Source organism: Poecilia reticulata, chromosome 6 (assembly GCF_904066995.2).
Source record: "Poecilia reticulata chromosome 6, P_reticulata-male-v2, whole genome shotgun sequence".
NCBI lineage: Eukaryota > Metazoa > Chordata > Actinopteri > Cyprinodontiformes > Poeciliidae > Poecilia > Poecilia reticulata.
Genome location: NC_088835.1, coordinates 32689409 through 32703295, shown reverse-complemented (window position 1 = coordinate 32703295; position 13887 = coordinate 32689409). Strand labels below are relative to the sequence as shown.

The following is a 13887-nucleotide window of genomic DNA, read 5'->3' as shown; positions in this document are numbered from 1 at the left end:
GATGCCGGGCCTCAGGACCCACTGTGGGCTCCACTGACCTGGATGAATAAAGATAAACTTAGAGATGAAACATCAGATAACATTTCTACATTATCTGCAGCTTATTGGTTTCATGAGACGTTTGTTTAAGGTTCATGTTGCAACGCTCAAAATGAAAGAAGTGCGTATTTTATAATGCTTCTTCAGTAATTTGATTGCTCTAGTTGCCATTAATTTATTTGATGTTAGTAGGGAGATGAACCTGGAAAACCTGGAGTTTTCTCCAGGACCGTCTGGAACCGGAACCTGTTTGCCGGACCTGCTGTCCAGACTACAGGTGAGCAACCGGCTAACAATGCTCACAGGAGAACGCCATGCTGCTCAGAGGAGCTTCAGCTGTGAAAACCTGAAAAAATGTTGATTTAACAAAGTTTCTGGCCTGAAAAATATTTCTATCCGCCGTGTCTGTCTACATGGTAAATATCTACGTCTGAAGACGAAGCGCTGCAGTCGGTTCCACCGGATCAGAACCTCCATCAGTAATGTCTGCCAGTAAACTCTTTCAGGAGTTGTAACATAAATAAAATGCTGAAGAGACAAACTGAATGTATTCTTTGCAGCAAAGGAGAGTTTACTGACAGCTTCTACACAACGGAGCTCTGCAAACAAAGATTTCACATTTTCACACTTCATTGCAGGTTCCTTCTTCTATGCATGCATTTTCTGTTATCACTGAAGATAAACGAATAACAGCACAAAACTCCAAATCTACCCACATCCGCACAATTACAAAACCGTTAATCTTTCACAAAACGCTGACATGCAGGATTTTCACGTTATAAAGAAACATTCACCACCAGTTACTTCCTGGTTCTGCTGGTTTTGATGGTTCTGCTGGTTTCGCCTTCAGGAGCTGGTCTACGAGGCAGAGGTCGGTGACCTCTGGGGTCGCCGGGTGGGTCTGGGGGACTTCCTGCTCCGGGTCGTGTCTGAGAGATGCTCCGTCTCCTCTGGCAGCGTCTCCTCCAGGCTCAGCCTGCAGAGGACCATAGAGGCCTGGAACAGGTGCTGCTCCGCCCAGGTGACACCTGCTGACAGGTGATGCTGGTCTGTGACTCAATGCTAGCTGTGTGTGTGTGTGTGTGTCAGGGTGCTCCTGGTGCTGCCACCTGTGATGTTCTTCAAAATAAAGGCTGAAGCAGGGCGGAGCGTTGTAGACTGTAGCCAGCTGCTGCAGCACATCACACAGCTCCAGGTAAGCTGCAGGCTAGCAGCCATTTAGCTACAAGCTAGCTGAGAGTTAGCTCCAGGTAAGCTGCAGGCTAGCAGCCATTTAGCTACAAGCTAGCTGAGAGTTAGCTCCAGGTAAGCTGTAGGCTAGTTGCAGGTTAGCTGCCATTTAACTGCAGGTCAGTGACAGGCTAGCTGGCAGTTAGCTGGAGGTTAGCTAACAGTTAGCCGCCACTGCTTCAGCTTCCATCTCCAACTTCCTCAGAGGAAGGCGTGTCCTCCAGCCGGCCTGCTGCCCTGCGCCGTGACAGTTCATCTCTTGAAGGTGAGTCACCGCTCCAAGCCTGAAGGTCCTGCAGGAACCAGAACCAGAACCTGCTCCGTCTCTGCAGGGCCTGCTCTTTGCTGCGGGACAGTGTGGACGTCCAGCAGCAGAAGTGGACCGGGTCTGGTCCCTGATGAGCGCCTCCTGTCCTCTCCTCCTCGTCTCTGCAGTGGTACGCTTTGCTTTGTAGTAATTCCTCCTGACCAGCAGGTCAGCTCTATTTTCTCCCCCTCTCTCTCTCTGAGTGAATGGCGGAGTGAATGGAGCTGGAGACGGGAGTCAGCTTGACTGGATTTTTGAGTCTTTCTACCTTTTTCTAGGTGTTTCTAACACTCTTCTCTTCTCACAGTTACTCGATCTTTAAGTTGGTTTGGTGTTTCCGGACTGGTCGGTCCGGTAGCTTGTAGCTACCGGTTTGGTTTGGCGTTTGTTTGGCATCATGCCGGTTGTGGAGGGCGGTGCCGAGTTTGAAAAGTTGACACGCCGTCATGCTGTCAAACTCACCAACAGTGAATTGTTCAGTGGAGGCGGCAGCTTTAGCTGTTGGAGGAGCGGCAGGTTGCGATGGTGTGAATCTGCTTCCCGTATGAATGGAGCGATTGTGATCTTTCTTGATAGAACATCTAAAGTGAATGAGTTGGTTGAAAGGGACGTCGTCATTCAGGACACTTTCACGCCGGTTCTCCCGCTGGTTAGTCCAGCTAAAAAGATCATCATCTCAAATGCACCCCGTTTATTAAAAACGATCTCCTTGTTAAGGAGCTGTCACGGTATGGACAGCTAGTTTCACCCATAAAGATGGTTTCTTTAGGTTGTAAATCGGTGCTTCTTAAGCATGTCGTGTGTCACAGAAGGCAGGTATTTATGATCCTTAAGGAAACAGCTAATGACCTTAATCTGTCCTTTAATTTCAAAGTAGATGGTTTAATTATATGGTTTTTGCCTCTTCAGAGACCATGAAATGTTTTGGTTGTGGTGCAGAAGGTCATATAATTCGATCGTGCAGACAAACTCAAGAAAACACAGTTAGTGAGGGTTGGTGATGGCGCCGCCGGGTCGGGCCCAGCGGCCGCTGGTGGTCTCACGGTAGTCGGTGCGGATCTTGATGCTACTGGAGCCGGGGATCCTGGTGACCCTTCAGAGGAACAGTCTGAGGTGCGATCCTCTGTACGATCGCTTTAATGAGTTTGATACCACTGATGGTGAGACGATACATGATCAATCTATCAATAGTTTTGATGCAGTTTCAGAGGAGAAAAGATCTGGTGAAATTCTGTGTGAAAACCTTTGTGAAGATGAAAACATGCTTGATGACGATTTGCTGAAATTGTCTGAGAAAAGGAAAAGTTCTGAACCTGCTAGCAGCAGCACTGAAGCTCTCAGACCTGAGAGAGCAAACAAAGCAAGAGAGAGCAGTTTAGAGTCTGATAGTAGCTTTTCTTTGAGCCAAGATCAGCAGAATCTGTATCCTCCTGCTGAAATTAAGACATTTTTGCAAAGAACTAAAGGACTCAGGATCAAAGTAGAAGAATACTTTCCAGACTTAAAATTGTTTGTTGAATCCTGTCGCGTTTTAACAAAGAAAACTGGACATTTTGTTGATGACGTGTTAACGGATCAGGAAATATTTCGCTTAAAGAAACTGATTTTGAAAGTCAGAGCCCAAAAACTCACCGCTGATGAAGATGAGGACATTTAGAGAAACATTTTACATCTCTGTGTCTTTTCTTTTGTTTCCTCATTTCAATGTGTGACTTTAAAATAGGCACATTAAATCTAAATGGTGCCAGAGATGAAGAAAAGAGGGCTGAGTTTTTTAGACTCATGGCTCTAAAGAACATTGATATAATGTTGATTCAAGAGACACACAGTACTGCTGATAATGAGAGCGACTGGAAGGAGGAATGTGGAGGGGAGGTCTTTTTTAGCCACAAGTCCAGTAGTTGTGGTGGTGTGGGAATTATGTTTTCTAAGGTTTTCCAAGAATTTTTTGCCTGTTTCTTGTGAAGCAGAAGAATTAATTGAAGGCCACTTATTAAAAGTTAAAGCCAAATATAAAAATGTGAATATAGTTTTTCTTAATGTGTATAAACTAAAGAGGTTGGTAGAATGGTTTTATTGAATACTTTAGGTGACGTTGCAAGTTACTGTAGTGATCATGATTATTTGTTTTTGTGTGGAGATTTTAATTGCACTGAGAATCCGTTACTTGATAGGAACCACCTAGAACCTCATGCTGAATCCTCTCGGAGGCTCAGGCAGCTGACTGCGACCTCTGACCTTTCGGATGTGTGGAGAGATTTCAACAGGAATCAGAGACAATATACATGGAGTCATTCTAAAGATAATCTTTTATCCTTGGCGAGATTGGATCGTATACATGCTTTTAAACATCATTTGAATATATTTAAAAATTGTCAAATAATTCCTGTTGGTTTTTCTGATCACTGTCTGGTTTGTTGCTCTGTGTTTATTGAAAATGTCCGTATTCAGAGTGTCTATTGGCATTTTAATGCAGCTCTTTTGAATGATACAGCTTTTAAAAAGGCTTTTGAATATTTCTGGGTCAGTCATAAACAATCTAAATCAGATTTTTCTTGTGTCCAACAGTGGTGGGATTATGGTAAAAGTCAAATCAAGCAGTTGTGTCAGCAGTTCACTCGCAATGTCACTAGAGACATAACCAGATCTATGAGGGACTTGGAGACTCAGATAGTCGAGCTGCAGGGTTTGGCAGCCTCTACAGGAAATCGAGGGTTTTTAACTTCCCTCAAAGATAAAAGGCCGTTCTGGCCAACCTGTTGGGCACAGCAGCCAAAGGAGCCTTGGTCAGATCACGTTTCCTGAGTGTATCGGAGATGGATGCCCCGTCTCACTTTTTCTTTGGACTAGAAAAAAAGAATGGACAAAGGAAGATTATTCACTCCTTAAAGACTGATTGTGGTTCTACTATCTCAGGTTCTTCTGAGATCAGGAAGTTTGCTGTCAGTTTTTATACAGACCTTTTCAAGAGCGAACATTTGGAGAATCTGGATGTGAGCGACGGTTTCTACGAAGGACTTCCTCAGGTGGATGCTGAAGCCAATCGAAAGCTGGAGGCTCAGCTCACGCTGCAGGAACTGCATACTGCCTTGATGAGCCTAAAGAGTGGTAGATCCCCTGGCATGGACGGTCTTCCTGTTGATTTCTACAAGTCCTTCTGGTCTGTGATTGGCGAGGACTTGTTGGAGGTGATCACAGATAGCCTGCAGAGAGGTTGGCTGCCTCTGAGCTGCAGACGGGCAGTCGTTACTCTGCTTCCAAAGAAAGGAGACCTACAGGATCTAAGGAACTGGCGACCAGTCTCTTTGCTATGCACGGATTACAAGATCTTTTCCAAAGTCCTGGCTACCAGACTTAGAGAAGTGATGTCGTCAGTCATTCACGGGGACCAGACGTACTGCGTGCCTGGCAGGCTGATGAGTGATGACGTCACTTTAATCAGAGATGTTTTGGAAATCTCCAGCTCATTGGGCACAGATATTGGTCTGATTTCATAGATCAAGAAAAAGCTTTTGACCGGGTTGAACACCAATATTTGTGGCAAACTTTGACTGCTTTTGGTTTCAGCCCTGGCTTCATAGCTATGATCCAGGTTTTGTATTGTGACATTGTGAGTGTAGATATAATAAATGGAGGCTTAAGTGCTCCATTCAATGTTTTAAGAGGAGTGAGGCAAGGCGGTTCTTTGTCAGGGATGCTTTATTCCTTGGCATTTGAACCTTTGCTTCATAAGCTGAGGAGAGATTTGTGTGGTGTTTCTATTCCTGGGTGTGATGTCTCTTTAAAGTTGTCAGCTTATGCTGATGATCTGATAGTTTTCGTAAACAAGCAGGAAGATATTGATGTTGTAGTCAACACTGTTTCTCTTTTTGGCTGCATTTCTTCTGCTAAAATAAACTGGAGGAAGAGGGAGGCTCTAACTGTTGAATGTCGGCTGGGGGATCAACTCAGTCTGCCTGGAGGCCTAGTGTGGAGAAAAGGTGGGCTCAAGTATTTAGAGCCATCTGGCCAGCAGAGGGGCTGCTTTTCGTTTTCAGTTCATTCAGAGACTCAGACCTGGTGTGGAGAAGAATATGGTGCTGCATTCTTCAGAGATTTGGTGGCATGGGTCTGGATTTGCCTCTTTCTGATGGACTCCAGCAAACTGAGCTCTTCTCTTCTTCCAGGTTTTTATAAGAGTGTTTTCTCTGTGTGGACTGAGGAAGGAGAGGCAGCAGCAGGCTGAGTCTCTGTCCTGGCTGCTCCAGGAACCGGTTCTGTTCGGGAGTTTGTTGGATTGTCCTGTTTGGGGAACAACAACCTGCTCCACACTGCTCCACGCTGCAAAAGTGTTTTGCCTTGAGAGGGTGGTAGAGATGGCTGGACCTCAACTGGATGATCCTGTGGAACTCGCTGCTTGTTTGGGGATAAAATCTGTTCCAGATGTTGGTCAGTTTTTGAGCTACTGGAAACACAAGTTGAGTGAACATCAATGCTCCTTTTGACCGAATCACCTGGACCCGTTTCCATCCATCAGACTGTTTCCTGGGATCAAGAACTGCTCTGGTCCTTCACTGGATTCGATGGACAGTAAAGGAATCTCCCTAGAAGGAGAAAATGATCTACAGACTGATTGTAAAAACTGACTGGACGCAGTGACACAGTATGCAGATCTCATGTCTCCCCAACACCTGAAATGAAGCCTGAATGGAAATGGTTGTATAAAACATGCAGATTTACAGTGGAGAATCCTTCAGGTGTTGTAGCTGATGACTCCTTTGTTTCTGTTATTAATCCATCCTGTGAACAGAGAGAAACGGTTTCATTGTCTTTCAGCACTTTGTGCTTTTTAAACAATCTTCAGCAGATGTGGGGAAGCTTTGACTAAACGTGTCAGTTTGTGGTTTTAAATTTACACGTCTGTACATAAGAGGAAAGACGAAGAGCTGAATATTGATGTGGTTTCTTTATTTGTTAACATGGTGAAGTCCAGGCTACTGAATTAAACTTTTACAGATCAGTCTGACTCACAGTCATTTTGTCACATCTGGAGTTTATGGGTTAGTAATTCATAGTTTGGTGGAAGAGCCAGTTTTTGGACGGATGTGATTTATTCTGTGACACAGGCTGTGATACTAAGTCACTTATTTATTGAAAAATAAATGAATTATTAAAAATGAATGTCTTTTTCTCTCTCTAGCGTTGGTGGCAGCAGCTTTCTCCGGTTCTGGTTTCACTCTGGACCCGCCTCCAGGATGCAGAACCTTTTCCAGAGCAGCTGCAGCTCCTCTCAGCCTGCCGGCTCTGGGCCTGCAGGTAGAACCCAACACAACCCAGAACCCGGTTCTCCCCGACCTGCCGAGACCACAGATACCAGAACCATGTTCAGGACAGTAACTCGCTTATTGTCATGAATAATTCTCCTCGGGACGTTTTGAGTTATTTTTATTGTGAAACGTTTCTAAGCTTTCATTTTTTGTCAAACACATGGAAAGTAAAAAAAGTTCTATACTACCAAGTGCTGTGTGCATAACATTTAGGCCTTTTTGTAATTTAGGAGCAGAATTAAAGAAAAATAGACTTGATTTACTTTGGCAGAAACAAAAATCCTCTTCTGCACCATTAAACATAAAAATATACACCCACTTATTTACCCATTGTTTTTAATTAATGTTAACTATTTTAATTAAATAAAAATAATGTAATAATAACAAGGTCATAAAAATAAAGAACAGTTCTCACTAACAGACTTGAGTCCTACATTTCACGGAATAGAACCGTTCAAAAGAATCGAATCGCTCAGGAACGACACGTCAAAACTCAGCAGGTGTGACTCGGTTCTTCCCATCAGAAATACTCCTGGACTCGGTTCTTCCCAGCGTATCTAAAGCTTTTCTTTTGGGTCAGCCGGTCTTAAGCCACTTGTCCATTCTGGATTTTCACTGCAGTCGTCGGTATGTTAGCTGCAGCGTCGCACTTTCAGCCGACGCCACGCAAATTAACGGGCGTTTACATGCAGTACCTGGTTGACCACTAGGGGCGCCCGCGGTCCACAGTTTGAGAAACACTGGTCTAAACGGACCGGGCTCAGCAGTGTTCTGTTGTCTTTTGCAGTCTGCGAGCAGGTCCGGTTCTGGTCCAGATCCCTCCAGCTCCGGTTCTGGTCCAAGCCGCCAGCCTGCATGGCGCCTTCAGAGGCGGGGCGGAACACCAGCAGAACTTCAGAGAGGTTCTGGACGGACTGAGAGAGGCTGAGAACCAGCAGGTGAGAGTCGAACCAGGTTCTGATCGGGTTGGTTCTGCTTTCCCTTCCAGGTTCTGCTCAGTTTGTTGTAATTGGGTCGGTTCTGAAGGTTCTGTTTCCCCTCCAGGTTCTGGTTTCTCTGCTCTTTCTTTTTGTGACGGACTTCCTGTCAGAACTTCTGGATCCTCAGGTGGGTCCGGTCCAACAGAACCAACGTTCTGCTCTACTGAATCATTCTGGCTTGTTGGTTTCTCTCTGCAGGAGAAAAGTTCTGGAAGGTCCATATGGTTTTGCTCAGAACTTCTGGCGGTTCTGGTGAACTCAGCTGATTGGCTGCTGCTCTTCAAGTCCAACGGTACCGTTTACCCCGGCTGCTCCGGATCTCCGGTTCTGGATGTTCTGTAGCCTAAAGATCTGTGCTATTGCTGTTCTCCAGAACCGGACCTGGAACCGGACCCGGTCACCCTGACGGTCTCTGATGATTGCAGCCGGTTGATGCCCTGGGCGCTCTGCAGGTAACCCGACCAGCTTCCTGCTGCGGTTCGGTTCTGCTGGGTACCGAACCGGACTCTTCATCTCCTTCTGTTCTGTTTTTCTCCTGCATGTTCAGTTTGCTGCAGCAGCAAAGCGCCGCCGTCCACCAGAGGGCGCTGCGCTGCCCCGGGTTCCTCCACAGCGCCACCCTGTGGTACCTGGAGGCGCTGCGGCTCTTCCTGGACGGAGAGGCGCCCGCCTCGGCACGCCAGGTGAACGAGGTTCTGTCCAGACACAGAACCATCAGAACCAATTCTAACTGATCCGGTTCTGCAGGTGGAACCGACCCGGGTTCTGGACTGCACCAAGCAGTTTGTCCTGAGTTTGATCCGGCAGGCGCCGGCAGCCGCCCTGAGCTGCAGCCAGTGGAGACAGGTAACCCCCTGGCCCGGCCCGGCCCGGCCCGGTTCACCTGCCGCCCGCCCCACTGACACTCCTTTTCCTCTTGCTGTCTCGGTTCTGGTCCAGTTGGAGACTCGCTGTGTGGACCTGGACCCAGAACTGGCTGCGACTCTTTCAGTTCACCTGGACCATCCTGCGGTGGGCTTCCTCTAGCAGACCGGAACCAGAACCAGCTGACCTGATACTTTCATAAAAACTTACTATTTTCAGGTTTTTCTGCAGAAACTTGAATCCTAAAGAAAATAAAATGAGTTCTTCTTCTCCTTCCGGCCTCTGACAGGAAGTACAGCGCCACCTGGTGCATCAGCTGCAAAGCTTTTAAATATTTCATTGTCTGACCCAATTGTTAGAAACTTGGTTCTGGAGTAATACGAGCGGTTCCAGAACCAAAGACTTAAGTGCTGCTGTAGCTTCACATTGCTGAACTCCAGCGCCCTCTGGTGGCTGAAACAGGAACTCCACCACCTGTTCATCTGAATATTAATATCTGATCAAACTGAACTGAGTTCTGGGCTTTAAAACCCAAATAATCCAGAGAAATCTGAACAAACGACTTCATCAGTCATGGAGTGTAACAAATAAATAGAAAACCGTCAGGATTTAGAAATCTGGTTTAACTTATGCTCCACAGAAATGTTGGACAGAGCTGAAAAAAAGAGCCCTTCAAAATAAAGCGTTATGAAATGGTAACAAGGGCTGCAGCTGTAAACGGAGCCATGATCCAGAAAGTCGCTTCTCTGTTAATCCCATCGTAATCGGTGGGATTAAATAGCGATCTGCTGCTTTTACACTGAGATTCAGCTGAACCCGGCTGGGTTCTGCTGCCTGGTTCTGTTGTAGCCTGTCTGAAGAACCTTGTGAAAAACTGCGTCCAGCTGCAGGCTTCTCCGGAGCGGACCCGGACGGTACCGGCTCCTCCGGACTCCGGACCGGCCGTCATCTGTCCTGGTCCTGCAAAACCAGCTCTCCGGTGAGATCAATAGTCTGCAGGTGAACCGGGCCGGCCTGCCGGGCCTCGGCCAGAACCGGCGGGTGGACCATGGACATGTGTACGTTGAGGTTGTGCGGCTTCTCGAAGCGCTTGCGGCAGGTCCGGCACTCGAAGGCCAGGTCGGACTCGGCTTTGTGCTTGGTCATGTGATACTTGAGGGACGCCCGCTGGCGGCACTGGAAGCCGCACACCTCGCACCTGCAGGACAGGGATTGGGTCAGGTTCTGGTTCTGGTTGGTACTGGGTCAGACATGGAGACTGGTGGTGGGGAGACTAAAGGAGCGCCACCATCTGTCTGATTAAGGTAATGCAGTGTTGAGCAGCTGACATCAATTAAATTGTTCCTGTTTATTATTTTATCCTGTTATTTTATTAAGTCCAATTAAAATGACAGGAAATTAAACTGTAGCTTTGAATCAGTTTTATCAGCAGCAGGAAAATCGATTGTGATCCGAATGCCAATAAATTAAACGATGTTGATTACCTCCTTATTTCCTTCTGATTGTTTTAGAAATGTCATAATTTAACTAGTTTACATTGTTATAATTTTAAAATGTCAGACTTTAACAATAGCTCATCATGAATCTATGTGCCATATTTCTATGGCCCCTAAAACAGGATGGGTGATGCGACAGGTTAAGTCCAGATATTCTGTTCCTAAGGTGAGTTATAGCGCCACCACCAGGACTTACTGCAGCGGTTTGGCTCCTGAATGTCTCATCTGATGAACCGACAGGTGTTTCCGCTGCTTGAAGGTCTGACCGCACTGATCACAGATGTAGTTCCTCTCCTCTGGAAGAAACGTTTCAATCAGCAGATGGAGCCGTCGCCATGACGACCAGTCTGCACTCCAGAAGACGGCTGTGGCTCACCTGTGTGGATGAGCTTGATGTGCCGCTGCAGGTAGCGGTCGATCATGAACACCTTGCTGCAGCCGGGATGGGGGCACGGCCGCTGCCTCATGTCCTCATGATGCTCCTTGATGTGTTTCTGAGGGGAACGAGCAGCGGGTCGGAACCAGACTAAGAACCAGGTCCAAACAAACTGAGGCTCTGGACCAGAACGGTTCTGACCTTTAACCCGTCAGGCGCTCGGTAGACGGCGGTGCAGCCCTGGTACGGACACTTGTAGATGTTGGGAAGCTCCTCCCTTAAAAACAGCAGAACCAAATGGGTCAGAACCAAACCGGTCAGAACCAATGATGGTTTCTGGAACCTCTATGCACCCTTTGGGCCGGAACTGGTTCTTCCAGCCCGGTTTGGGTCCGGGTTTCTTTCGGACTCTGGGTTCCTCCGAGGTTTTTGGGTTCTGCCTCCTCCGGGTTCTGCTGAGCCTAGAGGTCCTGGAGGAGGAGAGGGCAGTCAGAACATCGGGTCAGAACCTTAGTTCTACTGTGGACCAGCACCAGGAGTCCAGAACTCGGGTCCAGTTTCTAAAACATGTTTTTATGAATTGGGAAAAGTTCTGCAGGGCGGTCAGCGCCAGCATGCCTCTGGTTCTGGGCCGGGTCAAACATCTCCTCATCGGACCGGGCCCGGTTCTCGTGGAGCTCATCCTCAGAGATTGCCCTAAACCACAGAACCACATCAGTTTGACCGGTCCAAAAGGTTCGGTCCGGTAGACCTGGACAGGACCAAAGAGACTCACCTGTCCGACAGGTCGCTGTCAGCGGTCCGGTCCTGGAGCGGGCCCGGTGCCGGCAATGTCGCCTCCTCAGGAAAGCCTGGAAGAACCAACCGGACCGGACTCAGTTCCCAGTGAGCCCAGCGGGTCAGAACCGCTCAGCCCGACCTCCTGCAGTTCTGATGAGGTTCTCACCTTCGGCCCAGTTGTCCTGGTTCTTTTGGGTTCCTGGGTCCATCCGTCCATCCAGAACCTTCTCGCCTCCATCCTCCTCGTTGCTCCGCCTCCACGAGGCTCCGCCCCAGTAGCTCACCTGGTCTCCCAGGTAACTCTGAGAGTCCATGATGTAACGGTGGCCGTCGGCGCAGCCCCACACGGCCCTCAGGGAGCCCGCGCACCGCCCCTCCAGCACCTCCTTCAGGTCGGGGCAGGAAGTGCAGGCCTCGCCGTGGCGGTGCGTCCAGCCCACCAGGCTGCGGAGGCACTTTGGGTCGGCGGCGAAGCACGGCGGTTCTGGAGGAAGAGAGAGAACGGTGACGACACCAGGCAGCAGCTGGACCAGAACCAGAACCTCTGAGGGTCTCTTTACTTCCTGGCAAGTCGTTTGCTGGCGCATTCGGACCCTTCAGGTTCCTCCTGGAAACAAACAAACCCGCTTCAGGTTCGGACCTTCTCTCTGTGAGTCGGACCTCTAGAGACCCGCTAGCCGCCTCACCGGTTCCCGGTTCCGAGCGCCGGCAGGTTGACCCTCTGCAGGAACCGCCGCAGGACGCTGTGGCACTTGTAGAACTTGGTGTGGCACCTTTTGCAGATGAAGTCTGAGAGCCGCGGATCCCGGTCCAACTGGACCCCGACCAGACGCTGGAAGTCCAAATGAAACGGGAGGGGCGACGGGGCGGCCGGGTCCAGGGCCCGCAGCGGCCCCGGAGGCCACCGGCTGAATGCGTGCCTCAGACTGCGCGGGGAGAACCTTCCATGGCAGAGACGACAGACGGCGCTGGACGTCCTTCCTGCTGGACACAAAACTGGAAATCAGACGCAGGTTGTTTCCTGTCGGACTGGAGCTGAGGTCAGAGGTCAGGTTGGACTCACCGGAACATCTGGACCTGCTCTCTGGATCTTTCTCTTCGTCATCTTTTATCACGCTGAAGGATGAGTTTGTGTCCATCGCCGTCCTTCCAGGAGACAAGCCGTCAGTGGTTGAGGGGACGGAGTCCAGCAGAGTCTCTCTGTCTCCTGTCTTCCTGTCCTCCCGTCCGTCGGCTGCTGTCTGAGGCGATGGGACCTGGAGACGCCGCGGTTTCTTCTTCATGGTTTCTGCGTTACTGGACCTTCAGATCTGAATCTTCTGCAGCCGGAGGAGAAAACGGGTCTGTGGGCAACTAACGTGAAACATCTGGAGAAAAATGGGAATTATTCTGTTCCCGGTTTGACCTGGAGGTTTTTCCTGTATTACAGTAAATGGAGGCTGGTGGACTGGAAAAAAGATCCTAAAACAGCTTCTGATATGTCTCCAGATTTCTGAAGGTTGCTGATCAAAACATACCGACCTGACGTCAGCAGCTTAGCTTCGTCAGTCTGGTTAGCTTAGCTTGGTTAGCTTCAGTGAGTCTGCGTAACACCAGAGTTAGACATTAGAGCCTCCAGTTGTCATGCGCAGAGACCAGCAGCAGCTGAACATGTTTAGCTGAACCACGTGACTTTCTGAGCCACTCAAACAAGCAAAGAAACAAACAAAGTCCGCGGCTGCTAAGCTGCTCCTACTGTAAACATCAGGACCCGGATGTACTACCGGAAAGAGAGAGGGACGGACAAACGGCTCAGAGCGCCACCTACCTGCAATACCGTTAATTCAGCATAATATGAGGTACTTTTTATTAGTCTAATATATACAGGGGTGAAAGTAAAGGGGGCCGGCAGGTACCGCTACCCCTAAAAGGTTTAGCGGGGGAACGCAGCACCTGCTAGAGAGGAGCGGCTGTCAGCTGTAAAACATCTCTGGGTTCACTGATCAGCCGTGACTGATTAGTTTTTAACAACAATCTAAAACACTTAATCAGTTAATAAATAACTTTTTCTCATTTCATATCGTTTCTGAACTGATCGTGTTTAACTAGAGCAGCAGGTCCTCTGATTGGCTGAGAGCAGCAGGTCCTCTGATTGGCTGAGAGCAGCAGGTCCTCTGATTGGCTGAGAGCAGCAGGTCCTCTGATTGGCTGAGAGCAGCAGGTCCTCTGATTGGCTGAGAGCAGCAGGTCCTCTGATTGGCTCAAAACGTTCAGAACTTTATTAAAGAACAATAAAAAAATCAACAAAACGTTTTCAAATTAATGACCCAACAACAACAACAACAACAACAACAACAACAATAATCTCAGTGATTATTGTTTCAACAAGGTGTTGCGCAATTCTGTGCGTTTCGGTTCCATAACCAAAATAACCAGCAGGAGATTAAAATGAACTAACCAACCATCTCTGTGTTCATGAGGTTATTAATGATGCTAAATAAATATCAAGCCTGAAAACCTGATGTAACGG

The 13887-nt window shown here is 48.3% G+C and overlaps 2 protein-coding genes across 8 annotated transcripts in view; one reads left to right on the top strand and one right to left on the bottom strand.

Moving 5' to 3' along the window:
- fanca (FA complementation group A) overlaps window positions 1-10217 on the top strand; it is a 41479-nt gene extending 31262 nt beyond the window's left edge. For 4 of the 6 annotated variants that reach the window (XM_081608484.1, XM_081608483.1, XM_081608481.1 and 1 more), the window contains exons 30-41: window positions 229-316; window positions 890-1044; window positions 1129-1234; window positions 1475-1534; window positions 1602-1706; window positions 6756-6871; window positions 7670-7820; window positions 7927-7989; window positions 8061-8154; window positions 8236-8314; window positions 8410-8545; window positions 8610-10217. In XM_081608484.1, coding sequence (XP_081464610.1) covers window positions 229-316; window positions 890-1044; window positions 1129-1234; window positions 1475-1534; window positions 1602-1706; window positions 6756-6871; window positions 7670-7820; window positions 7927-7989; window positions 8061-8154; window positions 8236-8314; window positions 8410-8545; window positions 8610-8888 — 1432 coding nt within the window. In that variant the 3' untranslated portion in view covers window positions 8889-10217. The remainder of the gene's footprint in view (window positions 1-228; window positions 317-889; window positions 1045-1128; window positions 1235-1474; window positions 1535-1601; window positions 1707-6755; window positions 6872-7669; window positions 7821-7926; window positions 7990-8060; window positions 8155-8235; window positions 8315-8409; window positions 8546-8609) is intronic. The other 2 variants (XM_081608485.1, XM_081608482.1) reach the window with 2 other exon arrangements.
- On the bottom strand, window positions 9329-13229 carry znf276 (zinc finger protein 276). 2 transcript variants are annotated; one of them, XM_008412722.2, is made up of 11 exons: window positions 12442-13229; window positions 12065-12362; window positions 11939-11985; window positions 11545-11862; window positions 11374-11449; window positions 11217-11294; window positions 10952-11068; window positions 10800-10875; window positions 10599-10716; window positions 10419-10518; window positions 9329-9924 (listed from the first exon to the last, which is right to left on the bottom strand). In XM_008412722.2, the coding sequence occupies exons 1-11, from the start codon at window positions 12659-12661 to the stop codon at window positions 9672-9674; spliced, it is 1701 nt and encodes a 566-aa protein (XP_008410944.2). In that variant the 5' UTR covers window positions 12662-13229; the 3' UTR covers window positions 9329-9671. The 2 variants fall into 2 exon arrangements, with proteins under 2 accessions (XP_008410944.2, XP_008410945.2); XM_008412723.2 differs by having other exon boundaries at window positions 12065-12359; window positions 12442-13228.
- Window positions 13230-13887: the final 658 nt, after the last annotated feature.

Bases quoted from the DNA above. Each gene is read 5' to 3' on its own strand.
- znf276 (XM_008412722.2), bottom strand. From the start codon at position 12,661: ATGAAGAAGAAACCGCGGCGTCTCCAGGTCCCATCGCCTCAGACAGCA. The intron at 11,863-11,938 runs GTAAAGAGACCC...CTCTTCCTCCAG, and splicing joins AGCAAACGACTTGCCAGGAA to AACCGCCGTGCTTCGCCGCC. The intron at 11,295-11,373 runs GTGAGTCTCTTT...TCTGTGGTTTAG, and splicing joins GACAGCGACCTGTCGGACAG to GGCAATCTCTGAGGATGAGC.